The sequence below is a fragment of the Chiloscyllium punctatum genome, chromosome 4 (assembly GCF_047496795.1).
Source record: "Chiloscyllium punctatum isolate Juve2018m chromosome 4, sChiPun1.3, whole genome shotgun sequence".
NCBI lineage: Eukaryota > Metazoa > Chordata > Chondrichthyes > Orectolobiformes > Hemiscylliidae > Chiloscyllium > Chiloscyllium punctatum.
Window position 1 is genome coordinate 102,182,885 of NC_092742.1, and position 18,475 is coordinate 102,201,359.

Consider the following 18,475-nt stretch of genomic DNA (forward strand, 5'->3'; position numbering starts at 1 on the left):
AGTGGGCAGTGGTGTTAGTGGCGAGAGTGTGGTGCTGGAAAAGCACAGCAGGTCAGGCAGCATCCGAGGAGCAGGAAAATTGACGTTCCAGCAAAAGCCCTTCAGGAAGGGCTCCCCGAATGCTGCCTGACTTGTGCTTTTCCAGCGCCACACTCTCAACTCTAATCTCCAGCATCTGCAGGCCTCACTTTTGCCCAATGGTAGTAGTGGCATTTGGGGCTTAGTGGCATGGAAGCATATCTCTGAGATAATGTCAGGTTGTTGCTTGACTCTTTTTGTGAGACAGCTCTCCTAATTTTGACCCAAATGCTCATTTACTTTGGAGCCAGGCTGTTCGCCATTATCATTTAAAGAGCCTTAGTCAATTTTGTGTGGTACATCTAGAATCATAAAAGCGGGCAAAAGTGAAGACTGCAGATGCTGGAAATCAGAGTCTAGATTAGAGTGGTGCTGGAAAAGCACAGCATCCGAGGAGCAGGAAAATTCCTGAAGAAGGGCTTTTGCCCGCTGCCTGACCTGGCTGTGCTTTTCCAGCACCACTCTAATCTAGAATCATAAAAGCCCTACAGTGTACAGTTTCCTACAATCCATTCTGCCCATCAAGTCCACACCACCCCTCTGAAGACCATCCAAAACCACCATCTCCACCTTATTCCTGTTGCCCTGTACTTCCCAGTTAACCTACCTAATCTACCTAGCTGCTGATCCCTGGACACCATGGGCAACTTAGCATGGCCAATCTACCTCACCTGTACATCTTTGGACATCTGGTTTCTTTTATTTTCTCAAACTTGGTAGCATTTAGACACAACTGAGTGGTTTGCTATTTGCTGAGTTAGTTACGTTTGCCTTGTCACGACTTACTGGGAAGAGTGAGCCACTAAATGTCCCCACTGTTCCATGAGCCCCATGAGCCATCACAAAATGTATAAAATCACAATTAGTCCACTAAACTGACCAATTTTCCACTCTAACTGCTATTCAGTACAAAACCGATTTATACCTGATATCATGTTTACAAAAACATGATTATATTTGTTGTAACAAAAGAGAATTACTAATCTATTATGTGATTTAAACTACAACTCTTTAAAATCCCCAAATAGGTGTACACACTATCATGACTAGGAGACTATTTGACACACATGGGTGGAAAAGAACTAGGTTAGAAGTTCGGCACAACATCGTGGGCCGAAGGGCCTGTTCTGTGCTGTATTGTTCTATGTTCTATGAGAAACACAATTCTGAAGATGAAAAATCTAGGTCGCTAGGTTGGGTTACCTTTGTTCTCACACAGTTTCTTTTGATTTTTAACACTGATGACATGCTGTTATCTATGATGGGATCATTTTCTTCCCCTCAGTTGCTCATCTGGTGCACTAGCAGGAGGCTGGAAGAACACAGGAAGCATCAGGAAGTGGTGAAGTCAACTTTTCAGGCATAACCCTTCAGAACCTGGCTGTTTTGATGTTAGAATTATTTCTTCTCAGTTTTTTTTGTTCTTTTCACTCACTTTGGAGTATATGCCTATAGAGAGAGAAGTGAGAGATACTTTCAATTCAATGATGTATCCTCACTTGCAGCTTTTTAGCAAACAGCAGCTCAGCCAATTGGAAGGCAATCGTCGGGCAGTTTTTTCTCAACTAAACCCACTCTGTTTCCGAGTATCCTCCTCAATACTTCAAAAGGCAACATTGTCTTGCACAGTTCAAAATGTGCTGCACTTGACTTTTCACTTGAAATTTGCAAAACTGTCATAGTTCAATTATTCAGTGGCGTCTGACTTCCATTCGAGTTCTCAATTCGCAAAGGAAAAATATGTGGTGCCTCACAGTCTGGAGTCATGTAAGCGAGAATGGCAGATTTTCCTTAAAGGACATTAGTGAGCCAGATGCATTTTTATGACCATTGTCAGTTGTTACATAGTCAACATTAGGCAGCTTTTGATTCCAGCTGTATTTAATTAAAGTCAAATTTCATCCTCAGATCCTTGGTCTCTGGATTGCTGATTCAGTGACAGTACCACCACAACATCATCTCCCTATATTTGGCAGATCATAAAGCTATGGGTGAAAAATTAATGACAGGGAAAATTATTTCAATTGATCAAAAAGTCCAGACTATAAGGTGGAGAGTTATTTCTCTTAGCTGTCAAGGTTTTAGCAATAATGACATGACTTCTGCAAGATTATGATCAACTTTAATTCAATAGCTGATCATGTGGATAGAGGTTTTGTTTTAGAATTTATTCTTTTGAGTTGATAGTTTATTCCCCCCCGACTTGTACAGAGAGAAAAAAAGAGAAATATCCCCTACTTTTGGATGCTTTTGACTACACTATCAGGAAGAATCCCTCCTGATACTTGTAAAACTATAAAGCAGTCTCTCCAACTTTTGATTTTCAGGATATATCCCTAAAAATATGTTTATTTATTTCTTGGATTTTGGTGTTGTTTCCTGGCCAACATTTATTCCCCATTGCTAGTTACCTTTGAGAAGGTGATGGTGAGTTTCTTTCTTGAACTTACAGTCCTTAAAGGAAAAATATAAGGTCTCTTACAATGGTCAAGTTTTATTTATTTAATACTGTGGAATCTCATGCCTGTGTACCCTTAATTAGTATCTGAGATTTTGAACTTTGTTTTGGGTTCTGGAGCTAGACAACTGAATCAAATCAGCCTCCCTACCTGTGTATTCACAACACAGTAAAAGTCAAACCTTCAAAGACCCTAAAAATTGACACTTTTGATCATGCAAACAGGTGATGCAGTGATCTGATCCAAAAGTCATTTTGCTTTGTTTAAAGTTTTGTGTCATCCTGTATCCCCTTATTAGCCGAAACAAAAAGCTCAGAGACACAGGGTAGTTTTACCTCCTTTATCTTTATTCTGGGCCCTGGAGAGCGAGAGAACGATTACCCACGTGCACAGAGACATGAATTCTCGGTCTTCTCTCTCGAACGGCAGTTTCTTAATGAACTATATAGTGATTTTACAGGGAGAAGCATCCAGATAAAACAACATACATATTAATTGACCGTTACAATCAGCGAGTGTCAGTGGTAAAGATTAAGCCATCTACTGTTACACAATGAATGTTCTTAACCTTGTTAACTGGCTTCACATAATGAATACTTTTCACCTTGTTAAATTACATACTGAATGCCACCTCATCTTGTTTAATGGCTGCTTTTCCATCTTGTTAACCCATTACCTTTGCCTCCACCCCATTGTTAACTATATTTCTTATCTGAGTCATGCTCAGCTGATCCTCTTGTTTCACAAAACTCAAAACTTAACTTTTTTTTTTCTTTTCAATTTTATCAGGATTTGGCAACAGTGGAAGTCTGGGCTGATATGACAACCTAAGTTTACATTGAATGTCTAAGCTTTTTTTGAAATACAAGGGAATTTAGTTATGGTCAGAAACTCAGCTCTTTCTTAGATACCCTGAATATTTTCTGTGAAAATGTGACTATAGTGGTTTCGACTATCTCAAAAACAACTAGCCTTGCCAGTGATGCTCACATCAGATTAAAAACAAACTTTAATTTGAAAGGCAGAATATATTTCTTGGAGATTTTATGATGTCTGACCAATCTGATTGAATTCTTTGAGGTAGCAGAAAAGGTGATGAAAGACAAGATGATGCTTGTCTGGAATTTCAGAAAATATATGGCAAACTGCCACATTGGCAGCTTGTGGTGTAGCTCGAAGATTGTGGAATTGAGAAGGTATGGATTCTGAGTTAACTTGATAACAGAGATCAGTGGTGGTAGATGAATAGCTTTTGTACTTTGAGAGGTAGTTTGCACCAGTGTCCACCAACAGTCAATGTGTTTTTATTTCTTCTTGAAATGTGTATTGCTAAATACTAGCATTTATCACTCAGTCCCTAATTGAACTGCCTTTCGAACAGTTAACGTGGTTTATGTGCATATGTGGTACTGAGTGGTAGATTTTTACTCAAAGACAGTGCAGTGAAATACTTCCACGTCAACGTCCACATGTTATGATTTCAGCTAATGTAACTAAGGGACCAATCCGATCCCAGAATGAAATCTGGCTGGAGAGATAATTTGTTTTAATTTGAAGTGGTGATCTTTCACTGAGACATAAACATGCAAGGCTGCAGGTTGTTTTCAGCAATAAAGCTGTTACACAAAGCTTGTTACACAAAATAAATGAAAATAAAACAAAACAAACCAAGCAAACTACATAAAACATAGCCGAAAAGTTTCAAAGTACAAGGCAAAATGAATTCCTATCTAGTCCTCAACACTATCACTTCACAGTTACTCATAAACCAGGTAAATCTCTCTTTCCAACCAAATCTATAGGGTTTGACATAACTGCTTAGGTTTCTTAAGCCAGTGTAATTTGAATTCAGTGAAACTTTAGAATTTGTAAAAAGAAAGTAGTAGCCCAGTGGCAACCATGTAATCGCTTTTGATTGTCATAAAAACCCCATCTGGTTTACTAGTGTCCTCAAGGCAAGGAAATCTGCCATTCTTGGTCTGTATGTGACTCCAGACCTACAACAACGTGGTTAACTCTTAACCGTCCTCTGGGTAATTAGGGATGGGCAATAAATGCTGACGACACCAGTGACTCTGACATCACAGGAGCAAATAAAAAGAAATTGTTAATGAGATGGTTGGTGCAATAGTTTAATATTCAAAAATGACCTTGATTCGAGGTAGGTAGATGCTTGGAGAATAGTGAGTACAACTCTTTTAGCCAAAAGGGGAGGGACACAAATGCGGAAGTATTTAGTTCAACATCTATTGTAAGGAGAATGATAGAAAGTATTATTAAATAATAATTAAAGAAGCTATTATTAAAATGTATATGAATAAGTTCAAGAAAATCACAGAGTCAACGTGATGAGATTAGATTAGATTGCTTACAGTGTGGAAACAGGCCCTTCGGCCCAACAAGTCCACACCGACCCGCCGAAGCGCAACCCACCCATACCCCTACATTTACCCCTTACCTAACATTACGGGGAATTTAGCATGGCTAATTCACCTGACCTGCACATCTTTGGACTGTGGGAGGAAACCGGAGCACCCGGAGGAAACCCACGCAGACACTGGGAGAATGTGCAAACTCCACACAGTCAGTCGCCTAAGGCGTGGTTTCACAAAATCATGTTTAACCAATCTGTTGGGAGTTCTTTGATGAGATAACACATGCTTCGATAAACTGGTGAATGTACTGAACTTGGATTTCTAAAAGACATTTTATAAGGTGCCCTTTCAAATGTTTTTGTGGAAAATAAAATTTCACGGTGTAGGGGTAATATATTGCGATATGTAATGAGTGCTGTAGGAATTGGTGCTGGGACCTCAACTGTTACTCATGAAAGGACAAACTATCGTTGCCAATGTTTGCTGCCAACACAAAGGCTGGAATGTAGCTTGTGAAGAGGACAGGAGGTTACAAAAATAGATATAGGTTAAGTGAGTCAGCAAAGATGAGACAAATGATGTATGTGTGTGTATGTATGTATGTATGAGAAAACATGAAATTGTCCACTTTTGCAGGAAGAATAAAAGAAAATATCATCTAAATGATAGAGTGTAGCACTCAGATGCTGAAGAATTTGAGCATCCTCATCTCTGAATTACAAAATCAAAGCAATTAGTGTGCAGGTAATAGGAAAGCTGTCACTCAATGAGTGGAATTGAATGTAAAGCTATGGAGGTTATGCTTCGGTTATGTAGTGCAGTGGTATCTGGAACATTGTGCACTGTATTGCTCGCTGGGGGTCAGTTCGTTCAGTTGGCTGGATAGCTAGTTTGCAATGAATAGAAGCTGATTCTGATAATAGTAGAATCTAAGCTCAGAGAATAGAGCCCAAAACGTTAAGCCATGCTATATCAAAGAAGCATTTTGAAATTCTTATACAGGCAAGTATTGGTACAAGTTTGGAATTCTCTTCCATAAGCACCAATTAATGCCAGACCACTTTCTAATTTTAAATCTGTTTGGGTATATTTTTGTCAGCCAGAATATTAGAGGAACTGGGATAAAGGCCTGTATGGTGTTCTGTCACAAATAAGGAATGATCTCACTGAATGGCAGAACGTGGTTGAAGCCTACTTCTGTTCCTGTGTTTATTTTTTAGGGGTTGGATTATGAGAACATAACCTTTGCTTGTATTGCCTTGATTTAGAGTAAATGGCTGGTCTAAGCAGAAATCTGATAGGGTAGATACAGCGCAGTTAGTTCATCTGGCAAAAAAATTTATAACAAGATAGCCTAAAGTATTAGATCTAGAATATGTAACAGTAGAGTGAGGAAGCACTTTTCCCTTTCAGCTTTGTGGAAATTTGGAACTTGTTCTTCCAAAGTGCTTTAGATTCTTGGTCAGGTTTTATTTACATTTGTTACTAATCGCGGAAAGAGTAATGAAGCCCATCAAGTTGCATTGCGGAACTGTAGTGCTGTGGGGGTATTTTTAACTTTGGGGTTTAGCTGTATGAAAATTCCACAAGTAAAATATCTTGTCATTGTCTCTTATTCAGATTTATGGATTGATTCTCGTAATCCAATAATATTTAGGAGTGAATGTATGAACTTGCTCTGATTTCAAGATCACCTACTTCCAGTTGCACTTTGCTTACTATTAGACTGTTAGATGAGCAGCCCAGAATAGAATACATGGTAACAATTCACAACTGTATTTATGTATTTTATCTATTTCAATGTTACGACAGATAGACCTTCAGAGATGCCAGAAAAGCTTCTGCAGGAACGATTTCGCAAACTTAGTCGGTTTCCAGAAGCTTTCTGTTCCATTCAGTACAAAGGGACCAGAACGTATAATCCTCCAACGGACTTTTCCGGAGTGTTACGGACCATTGAACAGCAGTTGAATAACAACGCAACTCGATCACCTAGACCTCCAGGAATCATTTTCAAGGCATTGAAAGTAGGACATGACTATTATTTCATGGTGCACATTTTGGGAGGCTCCGTAACACTGCCATCAAAACTAGCAGAAAATTTCCTTGAAGTTTAGAAGAGCTTGTCTCACTAATGAGTTCATTTTATTTGTAGAAATCGATGTCTGAATTTCTAATCTTACTGACCTCTCCATTAGTAGGTTGGAATGGAGGATGGGCCACTCCTGGTAGGAACAAAAGAAGTTTGGGAAAAAGTACAGCCCGTTGCATCACAGCTGCATTACTAATCTAGTATTGTAATTTTTCTTCTGTCATGTCCGTTTGGACTGTGCCACTAAAATAATGTCACTTTAGTTTGCTGCTAACTTGTGGAAACTTCATTCAGATGATAACTCCTTTCCCTCTTAAGTGCAAAGGTTTTAGATTCATGTTATATTATTGAGTTGGGCACCCAATATTTAGTGCAGTCTTTCTACCTGTATTAGGCTGTCCTGTTGGGCATGCCATCCACAGGAAGCTGCAGGGAGCCTTCCTTACAGAGGCACTTGAGTCTGATAATATCATAAGGCTCTAAACTGTGACTTCAAGGGAAGAAATAGCCCTACCATTGTTCAGATCACATGCTATCTTTTCACCAACCAATCTTTAATCTTAAGAAAATAACTAGAAACATTATGCAAATAAATCATACTAGATTCAAAAAAAGAGGTTGTTACTATTACACTTGGACACTTTTTAGTGGACTACACATTTACAAGATCTATGTAAAACCAAAATGGCCTAATAAACCATGGAACTATGCTGTGCTCAGACTGGTATTATGCTGAGGGATTAGTTACACAAATCAAACTTCAAGTTTGTGCCAAGATTCCTTTAGCTTTACACTTCCTCTTCCTTTTAATTAAGGGCAACATTCCATTCTTTGGTTGCTTGCTGTAACACTGTAGTAACTACTTGTGATTGATATATGAGGACATGCATATATCTCAGTATTACAGCAGTTTACAGTCTCTCTCCATTTAATTGTTTTTCTTTTTTAATTCTTACCTCTGAAGTGGACGGTATCATATTTTCTCACATTATACTCCATTTGTTAAATTCATGCTCTCTCACTTAGCCTCTCCGTATCCCTCTGCAGACTCTGTATCCTCTTCACAACTTGCATTTCTATCTATCTGCGTATTATCTGTAAATTTGGCTACGACATACATGTTGCCTTCGTCCAAGTTAATAATATGGATTGGGAATAGTTGAGACCAAAGCACTCCACTAGTTAGAGCTTTCTAACAACAAAATAAGCCATTTAACTAAATTCTCTGTTTTGTGTTAGTTAGGTAACTGTCTACATGTGCAAAATATCACCCCTAATAGAAGAGCCCTTACTTTGGGTAGTAACCATCGCGTTTCCTCTTTAATCACTCTGCTTAGTACAGCCTTGAAGAGCGCTAATAGATTTTTCAAACGCTGTTAACTTCTCATGAAATCACTGAGTCTGCCTGATTATATTGTGATTTTGAAATATTCTGCTTTCATGACGGATTCTAGCATTTTCACAATTGCAATTGTTAAACTAAAATTTTGTCAGAGGCATGTAGTTGCCTGCTTTCTGTGTCCCCTTCTTGATGAGAAGTTTTGAAAAACGTTTCTTTTTCTTTGACCTGCTCTGACCTTTTCAGGATCGAGAGAATTTTTGGAGATCACAGCCAATGCACCCATTGTCTCTGCAGCCACTTCTTTTAAGACCTTTGGGGCATAGGCAATCGTGTCCAACTGCTGAGCTTGCACACAGTCATCTGGCAGTAATAATGCTTAGGTTGGCATGACTCAATTGGAAAGCGTGCGCCAATAATCAAGTCCAACTATTACACTAGCCTTCACAAATATGTAACTTCCCTTTTAAATCAACGTGATGGTCAACTTGCCTGATCAACTGCTATTCATGACAAATGTAATTGACACCAGGATTTTGTCATTAACCGGAAAAAAACTCTATTGTGAACTCAGAGTCATGGAGGTGTACAGCATGGAAACAGACCCTTTGGTCTAACTCATCCATGCCAACCAGATATTGTACCAGTTTCCACCACTTTCTTTGGCAACTCATTCCATACACGCACCAACTTCTGCGTGAAAAGGTTGCCCCTTAGGTCCCCTTTAAATTTTTGACCTCTCTCCCTAAACCTAGACCCTCTAATTCTGGACTCCCCCGCCCCAGGGAAAAATCTATTTATCCTATCCATGTCCCTCATGATTTTATAAACCTCAGCCTATACAGCCTGACCCTATAGCTCAAATTCAGTAATTTGCGTACCCTTTTGAAGACCCTCAAATCTCTCATCTTCATTTACAAATAAGACAGACAAAACAGACATTGTGACACAAATGTTATGGGGAAAACAAAATTTGCAAGTAAAAGTCCACACCACAAGAGTAAAAAGAGTTTTTTCTCACGCTCTTTTGAATTGTAACCGTAATGACATAATGTCTGGAGGTAGACGATCGATGTTTGATTCAAAAGCCAATCAGGTGGGCCTGGGGCTTTATTGGAATTCTTTCTCTTGGGTCTCTGTCCCTTTGTCGTTCCTCACTCTGAAGAGGCTTCTAGGAGTGCAATGCCTTCTCAGTCTGTAAAATGGCAGATTAAATGGTAATTTAAAACAGCTGTTATTAGGCATTTTTCCCTCAACTCAAATTTTCCTGGTGCTACTCTGTTTTGTAAAGTATTTGCTTTACTGCTCTGAGAAGTAACATGATGTTGTGTAGCCCAAAGGATACTCCAACTGATCCCATTTGACCATCAAGCTGCATAAACCTTTCTGGTACTTTTAGTAGTGCTCAACTTCCATTTTCCAGTCTGTAATCCAAAAGAAAATGTGTAGTCATTTACATGTCAGTTATTGCCAATACAAATGTTTTGATTAGTCATTTATTTACTTGTGGGACTTGGTACACTCAGTTATATCACATTTCTTGATGTAATTGCAGTAAAACCTTTTAAAGTGGATTAACATGAATGTGCTGTCAAATGGAATAGAGTAGGTTAAAAGGACGGGTAGGAAAATGGCACGCGGTTACTTGGAGAAATGCACTGTAGCACATTTGGAGAATAAGAATAGAGTAAATTTGTTTTACTTTTCATTTAGAGGAAGATGAAGAGAATGCATTGAAATTTAAAGATGGGAATCAAAATAGACAACACATTTTCGAATGGAAGACGAGATTTCTCGATATTGTATATCAGATCAAAGCAGGAAATTGCCACTGAATTCAGCATCCATTTTTTGTAAAGTGCTTTTTAGCACTCTGAGGAAGTGAAAGGCACTAAACAAAATATTTGCAAATCAAGAGAATGGAAGTAACTAAGAGAAGTGGGAGAGCACTGGAAGAGAGTAAATTTAAGGTCCAATGGATTAATGTTAGAAATGGGCAATTACTATAAAAACTCAAAAATTGCAGCTATTTTTCACTGAATAGATTGAAACAAGAGGGTCAAATAGTAATGTTCAAAATTCAAAAGAAGGTTTCAGCAGGATACATGATGGAAATTATTTTGTTGACAAGCAGTAACAACAGTCAGTATTTTGTGCATCTCTCTTCGAGAGGACGAAACCTACTCTCGAAGTTTGCAAGTTATATTTGCAAAATCTTTTCTTTAGGCTTTGAGCGATCGTTTTAGTGGAGAAATTGCAGATGATCAGATGGCTCACAGTTGCTTCTTCCCTGATGAATATTTCACTTGTTCTTGCACATGTCTCAGCTGTGGGTAAGTGATAATGTACTTAACAAGAAGTTATATTTTGTTTAATGTACATGTAGATTCACTGGAAAGGTTGGTTTTTGGAAATGCACCTAAGATTGTGCCTTGGCACAGCAATAGAAGGCAACTTTTATTAACTTTCAGCTATATGAATTGTTATGAGGCGTAAGTTAACAAGTTAGGATGACTAGGGCAGGGTGAGAAAAAGGAGGGTCTGTAGCAGGATGGAAGTGAATCAGTGATAAGTGGGATTATATATGAAAATGGGAGTGGCATTGGGAAAATTAAAATAACAAATGGTATGTCGAAAAATGAAACTGGGTAAAGCAGACTTATCAAAGTTATCCATAAATAAAAACAACAGTAAAGAAAATTGGGACCTGGGTTACGATGTGAAATCATTAAACTCACTGCGTCCAAAAGGCTGTGAAATGCCAATTTGAAAAATGTAATGCTGTTGTTTGAGTTAGTGTTAACATTTATTGAAGAGTGAAGTGAGTAGAGGTCAGAAAGGCTGTGTGAAGAAAACTTTGAATGCTAAATACTCTGGATTCCTCTTGGGGACTGAAGGCATGTATTCCATAATGTGATACCCCGATATGCATTTGGTTTCCTCAGCATGTTGGAGACAATAATGTGAGCAGTGAATGTTGTTTTAAAATTACAGAAGTTTAGATCAAGTTCTTTTTCGTTTGGATATTGTATTTGGCTCCTTGGGTAGTCTTTTAAAAAAAAGGAGCCAAAGGATAGAAGGGGACAGGTTGTTAGTAGTGATTTGAGAAATGGACCAGGGTGTTGAAAAGAGAGTGGGGAAAGTGGAAAAGAGAATGTGTGTTTTCAAACACTGCTTTTTGTCATTTATATAAATAATTTTGGATGTGAATGTAGAAGATATGGTTAGTACGTTTGCAGGCAACACCAAAACTGATGGTGTATTGGACAGTGAAGAAGGTTACCTCAGTGGAGCAAGACCATGATCAGATGGGCCTATGGGCTGAAGAGTGGCAAATGGAGTTTAATCTAGATAAATGTGAGATGCTACATTTTGGTTGGGAAAATCAGAGCAGCACTTATACACTTAATGGTAAGGTCCTGGGGAGTGTTGCTGAACAAAGAGACCGAGGAGTGCAAGTTCGTGGTTCCTTGACGGTGGAGTCCCAGGTCCAAGATGGAGGTGGAGTAGGACACACCAGCTGGAACCTGTCTGCTCCATCTGTTCCCTGATTTTTCTTTCCTTTTGTTTTTTTTTTCTTTCACTTGTATCTTTATTTTCTGTCAGTGTCCTGGAGCAGGGTGCGATGGCAGCCAGCAGTTGAAGCGGGTCTGTGGGCATGGAACAGAGCGGGGACTGCTGATAAAGTGGGGATGACCAGCAGATAGGATCAGAGCCAGGGCAAGCAGCAACCTGGAGTGAGGGCAGCCAGTTGGCCTGGGATGGAGTGGGAACGGCCAGCAGACTGGATCAGAGCCGGGGCAAGCAGCAACCTGGAGTGAGGGTAGCCAGTGGGCCTTTTCACTGAACTGCTGTCGTTCTGACAATAGACCTAATTCTAAGGTAGACAGGTTAGTGAAGAAGGTGTTTGGTACGCTTGCCTTTATTGGTCAGTGCATTGAGGATACGAGTTGGGAGGTCATATGCAGCTGTTCAGGGCCTTGGTTTGGCCACTTTGGAATTGTTGTCTGCTTGCTACAGCAAAGATGTTGTAAAACTTGAAAGGGTTCAGAAACTATTTACAAGGATGTTGCTCAGATTGGAGGATTTGAGCTATTGGGAGAGGCTGAATAAACTGGGATTACTTTCCTTGGAGCACTGGAGGCTGAGGGGTGGCCTTATAGAAGTTTGTAAAGTCATGAGGGGCATGGATAGGGTGAATAGACAAGGTCTTTTTTCCAGAGTAAAGCAGTCCAAAAGGAGAGGACATAGGTTTAAGGTAAGAAGGGAAAGATTTAAAAAGGACCTGAGGGGGCAACTTTTTCACGCAGACATTCGTGCGTGTATGGAATGAACTGCCAGAGGAAATGTTGGCAGAAGGTACAATTACAACATTTAAAAGGCATCTGAATGGGTACATGAATAGGAAGAGTTTAGAGGGATATGGGCCAAGTGCTGGCAAATGGGACTAGATTAGTTTAGGATATCCAGTTGGCATGGACAAGTTGGAATGAGAGGTCTGTTTCTGTGCTATACCTTTCTCTGATGAAGTGGCATTGTGCTGGAGATGGTAGAAATGACAGAGGTTGATTCAGTGGATGTGGAGATGAAAAGCGAGGGCAAAGGATTCCTGTCATAGTTCTGAGGATGTGGGATTGGCGTGAAATCATTTTTGCACAGAAATGGTATGGACATGACTGAGGATTCTTGGGTTGCATAGTCAGGTTCTAGATCAAGTGTTGTTATTAACAGCAAAGTATGAAATGTTCAAACCTGAAGCAAAGGAAAGAGCAGCTGGGCAGACTTTGTCCCCAAGTTTTCAAACAGAAAAGAAAGGGAAAGACAAAAGGATGCAGCTAGTAAAGTCAGAAAAGTGAAAGTCCTTTCTGTGGAAAACCAGGCTGAGTGCTGGAGTGAAGATGTTATTTTGGTTGAAGACATGCATCTTTGGTGTTCGGGTAAATTTGAAAAATTGACCCTGGCACGACTAGGGCAGGAGGGAATCATTGATGTGAGGTTATCTCTTCTTATTTAGTTCAAGTCATAGAGTTGTACAGCACGGAAACAGACTCATCCATGCTGACCAGATATCCCAACCCAACCTCGTCCCACCTGCAGCACCCAGCCCATATCCCTCCAAACCCTTCCTATTCATATACCCATCCCAAATGCCTTTTAAATGTTGCAATTGTGCCAGCCTCCACCACTTCCTCTGGCAGCTCATCTCTTTTATATCTTTCCCCTCTCACCCTAAACCTATGTCCTCTAGTTCTGGACTCCCCAACCCCAGGGAAAAGACTTTGCCTATTTATCCTATCCATGCCCCTCATAATTTTGTAAACCTCTATAAGGTCACCCCTCAGCCTCCGAGGCTCCAAGGAAAACAGCCTCAGCCTGTTCAGCCTCTCCCTGTAGCTCAGATACTCCAACCCTGGCAACATCCTTGTAAATCTTTTCTGAACCCTTTCAAGTTTCGCAACACCTTTCCAATAGACAGGAGACCAGAATTGCATGCAATATTCCAACAGTGGCCTAACCAATGTCCTGTACAGCTGCAACATGACCTCCCAACTCCTGTATTCAATACTATACCGTCTAGTTCTGGACTACCCCACCCCATGGAAAAGACTGTTAATTTAACCCCTCAGCTTCTGATGCTCCAGGGAAAACAGCCCCAGCCTATTTAACCTCTCCCTATAGCTCAAATCCTCCAACCCTCGCAAGGAGCTATGAATGTGCGCTGCAAGGTCTCTTTGTTCAGCAACCCTCCCAAGGACCTTACCATTAAGTGTATAAGTCATGCGAAGGTTTGCTTTCCCAAAATGCAGCACCTTGCATTTATCTAAATGAAACTCTATCGGCCATTCCTCATCCCATTGGCCCATCTGATCAAGATCCAGTTGTACTCTGAGGTCACCTTCTTCGCTGTCCACTACACCTCCAATTTTGGTGTCATCTACAAACTTACTAACTATACCTCTTAAACTCACATCCAAATCATTTATATAAATGACTGACAGTAGTGGGCCCAGCACCGATCCTTGTGGCACTCCACTGGTCACAGGCCTTCAGTCTGAAAAACAACCCTCCACCGTCACCTGTCTTCTACCTTTGAGCCAGTTCTATATCCAAATGGGCTTGTTCTCCCTGTATTCCATGAGATCTAACCTTGCTAACCAGGGGAACCTTGTCAAATGCCTTACTGAAGTCCATATGAATCACATCTACTGCTCTGCCGTCATCTTTGTTACTTCTTCAAAAAACTCAATCAAGTTATTGAGACATGGTTTCCTGTGCACAAAGCCATGTTGACTATTCCTAATCAGTCCTTGCCTTTCCAAATACATGTACATCATGTTCCTCAGGATTCCCTCCAACAACTTGCCCACCACCGATGTCAGACTCACTGGTCTATAGTTCCCTGGCTTTTCCTTCGCACCTTTCTTAAACAGTGGCACCATGTTTGCCAACTTCCAGTCTTCGGGCACCTCGCCTGTGACTATCGAAGATACAAATATTTCAGCAAGAGGCCCAGCAATCACTTCCCTAGCTTTCCACAGCATTCTACTTATCTTTTTTAAAAAAACTCTAACATTTTTTAGCAGATACACAATGTTAAAACTTAACTAAATGGGAGACGCAAACTTGTTTGAAACTGGGTGTGATGGCTTGGTACTTGAAAAAAGTCATAATTTTTGGAGAGGTGAGCAGTGGTGTAGAATTGTCTTGGAGATTTTGCTGTGTTGAAAGATTGAAAGGAGAGTATGTTTTCTGTAGATTTAAAAGATTAATTGACCGTTGGGTAAGATTTGGTGGAGTGCTTATAGCCCTCTCTCACTCCCTAGCGCCCATTCTCACTCTCTGGTGAGTGCCACGCTCTCTCTGTCTCTCTCTCTCCCCCCCCCCCCCCACCTTGTGTGTGCGCTGTCTTTCTCCCTTGTGCCCAAAACTGAACACAGTAGTCCAAGTGCTGCCTCACGAGCATCCTGTACAACTGCAACGTAATTTCCCAACTTCTATACTCAGTGCCCTGACTGATGAAGGCCAGTGTGCCAAAAGTTGTCTTCACTGCCCTGTCTACCTGTGACTCCACTTTCAGAGAACTGTGCACCTGAACTCCCAAGGTCCCCCTGTTCCACTACACTCCTTAAGCCCCCACCATTCACCATGAAACTCTGACCTTGATTTGACTTTCCAAAGCGTAAAACTTATCTATATTAAACTCAGTTTGCCCTGTCTCGGCCCAGTTCCCCAGCCAAGCAAGGTCCTGCTGCAATTTCTGATAACCTTCCTCATTGTCCACGATGCCGCCTATTTTAGTGTCATCTGCAAATTTAGTAATCATGCCTTGTACATTCTCATCCAAATCATTGATGTAGATAACAAACAGCAATGGGCCCAGCATCAACCTCTAAGGTACACTACTGGTCACAGGGTTCTAGTCTGATGAGCATCCTTCCACTATTACCCTCTGCTTCCTACAATCAAGCCAATTGTGTGTCCAATCTGCCGGCTGTTCCTGGACTCCATGCAATCACACCTTCCAGAGCAGCCTACCATGTGGAACCTTATCAAAGATCTTACTGAAATCCATATAGACTACGTCTACCACCATGCTCTGATCAACCTTCCTGGTTACTTCATCCAAGAACTCTAATACATTTATGAGACATGATTTCCCCATGCACAATGCTGACTATTCCTAATCAAACCTTGTAATCCAAATGCATGTATATGTTCCTTAGAATCTTTTCAAGTAACTTACCTCCTACAGATGTTAATCTTACTGGCCTATTGTTCCCAGGTTTTTCTTTGCAGCCCTCCTTGAATAAAGGCACACCTTTTGCTACCCTCCAGTCTTCTGGGACCTCACCCGTAGCTAACTATGATGCAAAAATATCAGTCAAGCCCCCCCACACAATTTCTTCTCTAGCCTCTTGCAGGGGTCTTAGATATATCTGGTTAGTTCCAGATTTATCCATCTTCATATATTCTAATACATCCAACACCACCTGTGCTGTGATATGGACTGTCCTCAATGTATCATGAATAACTTCATCAAGTTCCCAAGTCTTATGTCTTTCTCCACAGTAAACACTGAGGAGGATATTCATTGAGGACCTTGCTCATCTCCTGCAGTTCTCCCATACATGTCCACTTTGGTCTTCGGATTCACCATAATTTTCTCAGTCAAACATGTCTTGTGCCCTTTTTTTTGCCTTCCTGGTTTCCTCCTTCAGTAAACTCCTATATCCCCTATATACCTATAGGGATTCCCTTCATCCTAGCTGCCTGTATCTGAGTCAAGTGTCCTTTTTTTCTGGTCAAAGCCTCAGTACCTCTTGTCAACCAGAGTTCCTTACTCCTGCTAACCTTGCCCTTCATCCTCACAAAAACATGTAGATCTTGACCTCTAGCTATCATACTTTTAAAGATCTTCCATTTGCTGGAAGTCTCCTTGCCTGGAAGGAGTTCTTGGTGAGATAGAGGACACTTTCAGAAGGACAATTTGTAACTAGTGGAGTGCTGAGCCGCAATTATTTACAATATTTATTCATGGAGGAGGAGAAAGTAGGGCCTATGCCTGAAACATCGATTCTCCTGCCCCTTGGATGACCTGCTGTGCTTTTCCAGCAACACACTCTCGATCCCTATATTTATTCATTACTTGGAAACGGGAAGTGAATGTATTATCTACAATGTACTAAGTCTGTGAATGACAAAAATAGGTTGGATGGGTGGTAAGTGGTGAGGATTCCATTAACAGTCTGCTGATTAAGTAAATAAACAAAAACTTGTCAGATTGAATATGACATGGGAAAATGTGAGGTTATGCACTTTGGCAGGAAGAGTAGAAGGGCTGAACATTAATTAAATGCAGAAAGCTACAGCATAAAGGGGTTTGGAGTCCTTATGCATGGACTCAGTTGTTGGCCCTGTCTCAATTAAATGTTGTTAAGAATTATTTGAGAATAGTTTCGTTGCTTCTGTCTAGATGTCTGGTATATTGAAATAAATCACAGTATGACAAAATTAACACTTACTATCTTCGGAAAGCTACCCAGTTGGAGTGATTTTACTGTACAGATTTGTTTATGTTCAATGTTGCTTTGATTTAGGATTGGATGCAAGAACAGTATGAATCATGCAAAAGATGGCATTCCTCATGAATCTGAAAGCCGCTGCAGTTACTCTCACCAGTATGATAACAGAGTGTACACCTGCAAGGTGAGTGTCTCTGATATTTCAAAATTTTCTGCAACAGTGCTACTCCTGGAATTCAAATCTAGCTCCTGTGTTTACCAGAAAGTAAAAAAAGCATTAAGGGACACATCAATCATCCCACAGGAGCAAGTGCATTGTTTGTGTACTTCATCAATTCTGCTGTCAGCAAGTTAATTTCAGTCTTAAAGTATAACATTTATCTTCACTTGGGAGAAGGAAAATGTAGGTTCAGAATTTGAGAAGGTGGAACTGTGAGTTTTCAAGCAGATTGACATTGGGAATGAGGGAGTATTGGAGATTTTGGCACGTTTAAAATTGGACAAGAACCTAGGTCATGATAAGTTGTGTTCTGGGCTGCTATGGAAGATGAGGGAGGGGCTTACAAAGGCCCTGTCCTTTCTGGCCATGGGACAGCTAATATAGTTCTACTTTTGAGGTCTATACAATCATGAGAGTTGATAGCAAAAAGCATTTCACAGAATGGGGGAAATCAGTTACTGGGGGTCACGAGTTCAAGGTAAGAAAAGCAAAGTTTAAGGGAGATATGTGTGGAAAGCTGTTTACACAGGGTGGTGGGTACTTGGACCACCTTGCTAGCGGAGATGGTAGCGGCCGGCACTTAAGATGTATCTGGACAGATATATGAATGGGCAGGGAGCAGAGGGGTACAGATCCTTAGAAAACAGACGATAGGTTCAGATCAAGGATCTGAATCGGCACAGGCTTGGAGGGCCGAAGGGCCTGTTCCTGTGCTGTAATTTTCCTTGTTCTTTGAATAGCAGTACTTTGAAAAGAGCAACAGTGGGATCTTAAGGTGTTTGTGAAGAAATCCCTGAAGGTGGTAAGGCAGGTAAATAAGGTAGCTAAGAAGACGTATGGGATACAACTTTACCAGCTGAGGCATAACTAATAGGGACAGGAAGGTAAT

At 40.6% G+C, this 18,475-nt stretch overlaps 1 protein-coding gene across 2 annotated transcripts in view; it reads left to right on the forward strand.

Annotated features, from left to right (window-relative positions):
• The window catches only part of LOC140476597 (zinc finger FYVE domain-containing protein 1-like), a 93,366-nt gene that overhangs the window by 21,882 nt on the left and 53,009 nt on the right, over positions 1-18,475 (forward strand). For both annotated transcript variants that reach the window (XM_072569434.1, XM_072569433.1), the window contains exons 3-5: positions 6,725-6,939; positions 10,570-10,676; positions 17,442-17,550. In XM_072569434.1, the coding sequence (XP_072425535.1) occupies positions 6,725-6,939; positions 10,570-10,676; positions 17,442-17,550 (431 nt within the window). The remainder of the gene's footprint in view (positions 1-6,724; positions 6,940-10,569; positions 10,677-17,441; positions 17,551-18,475) is intronic.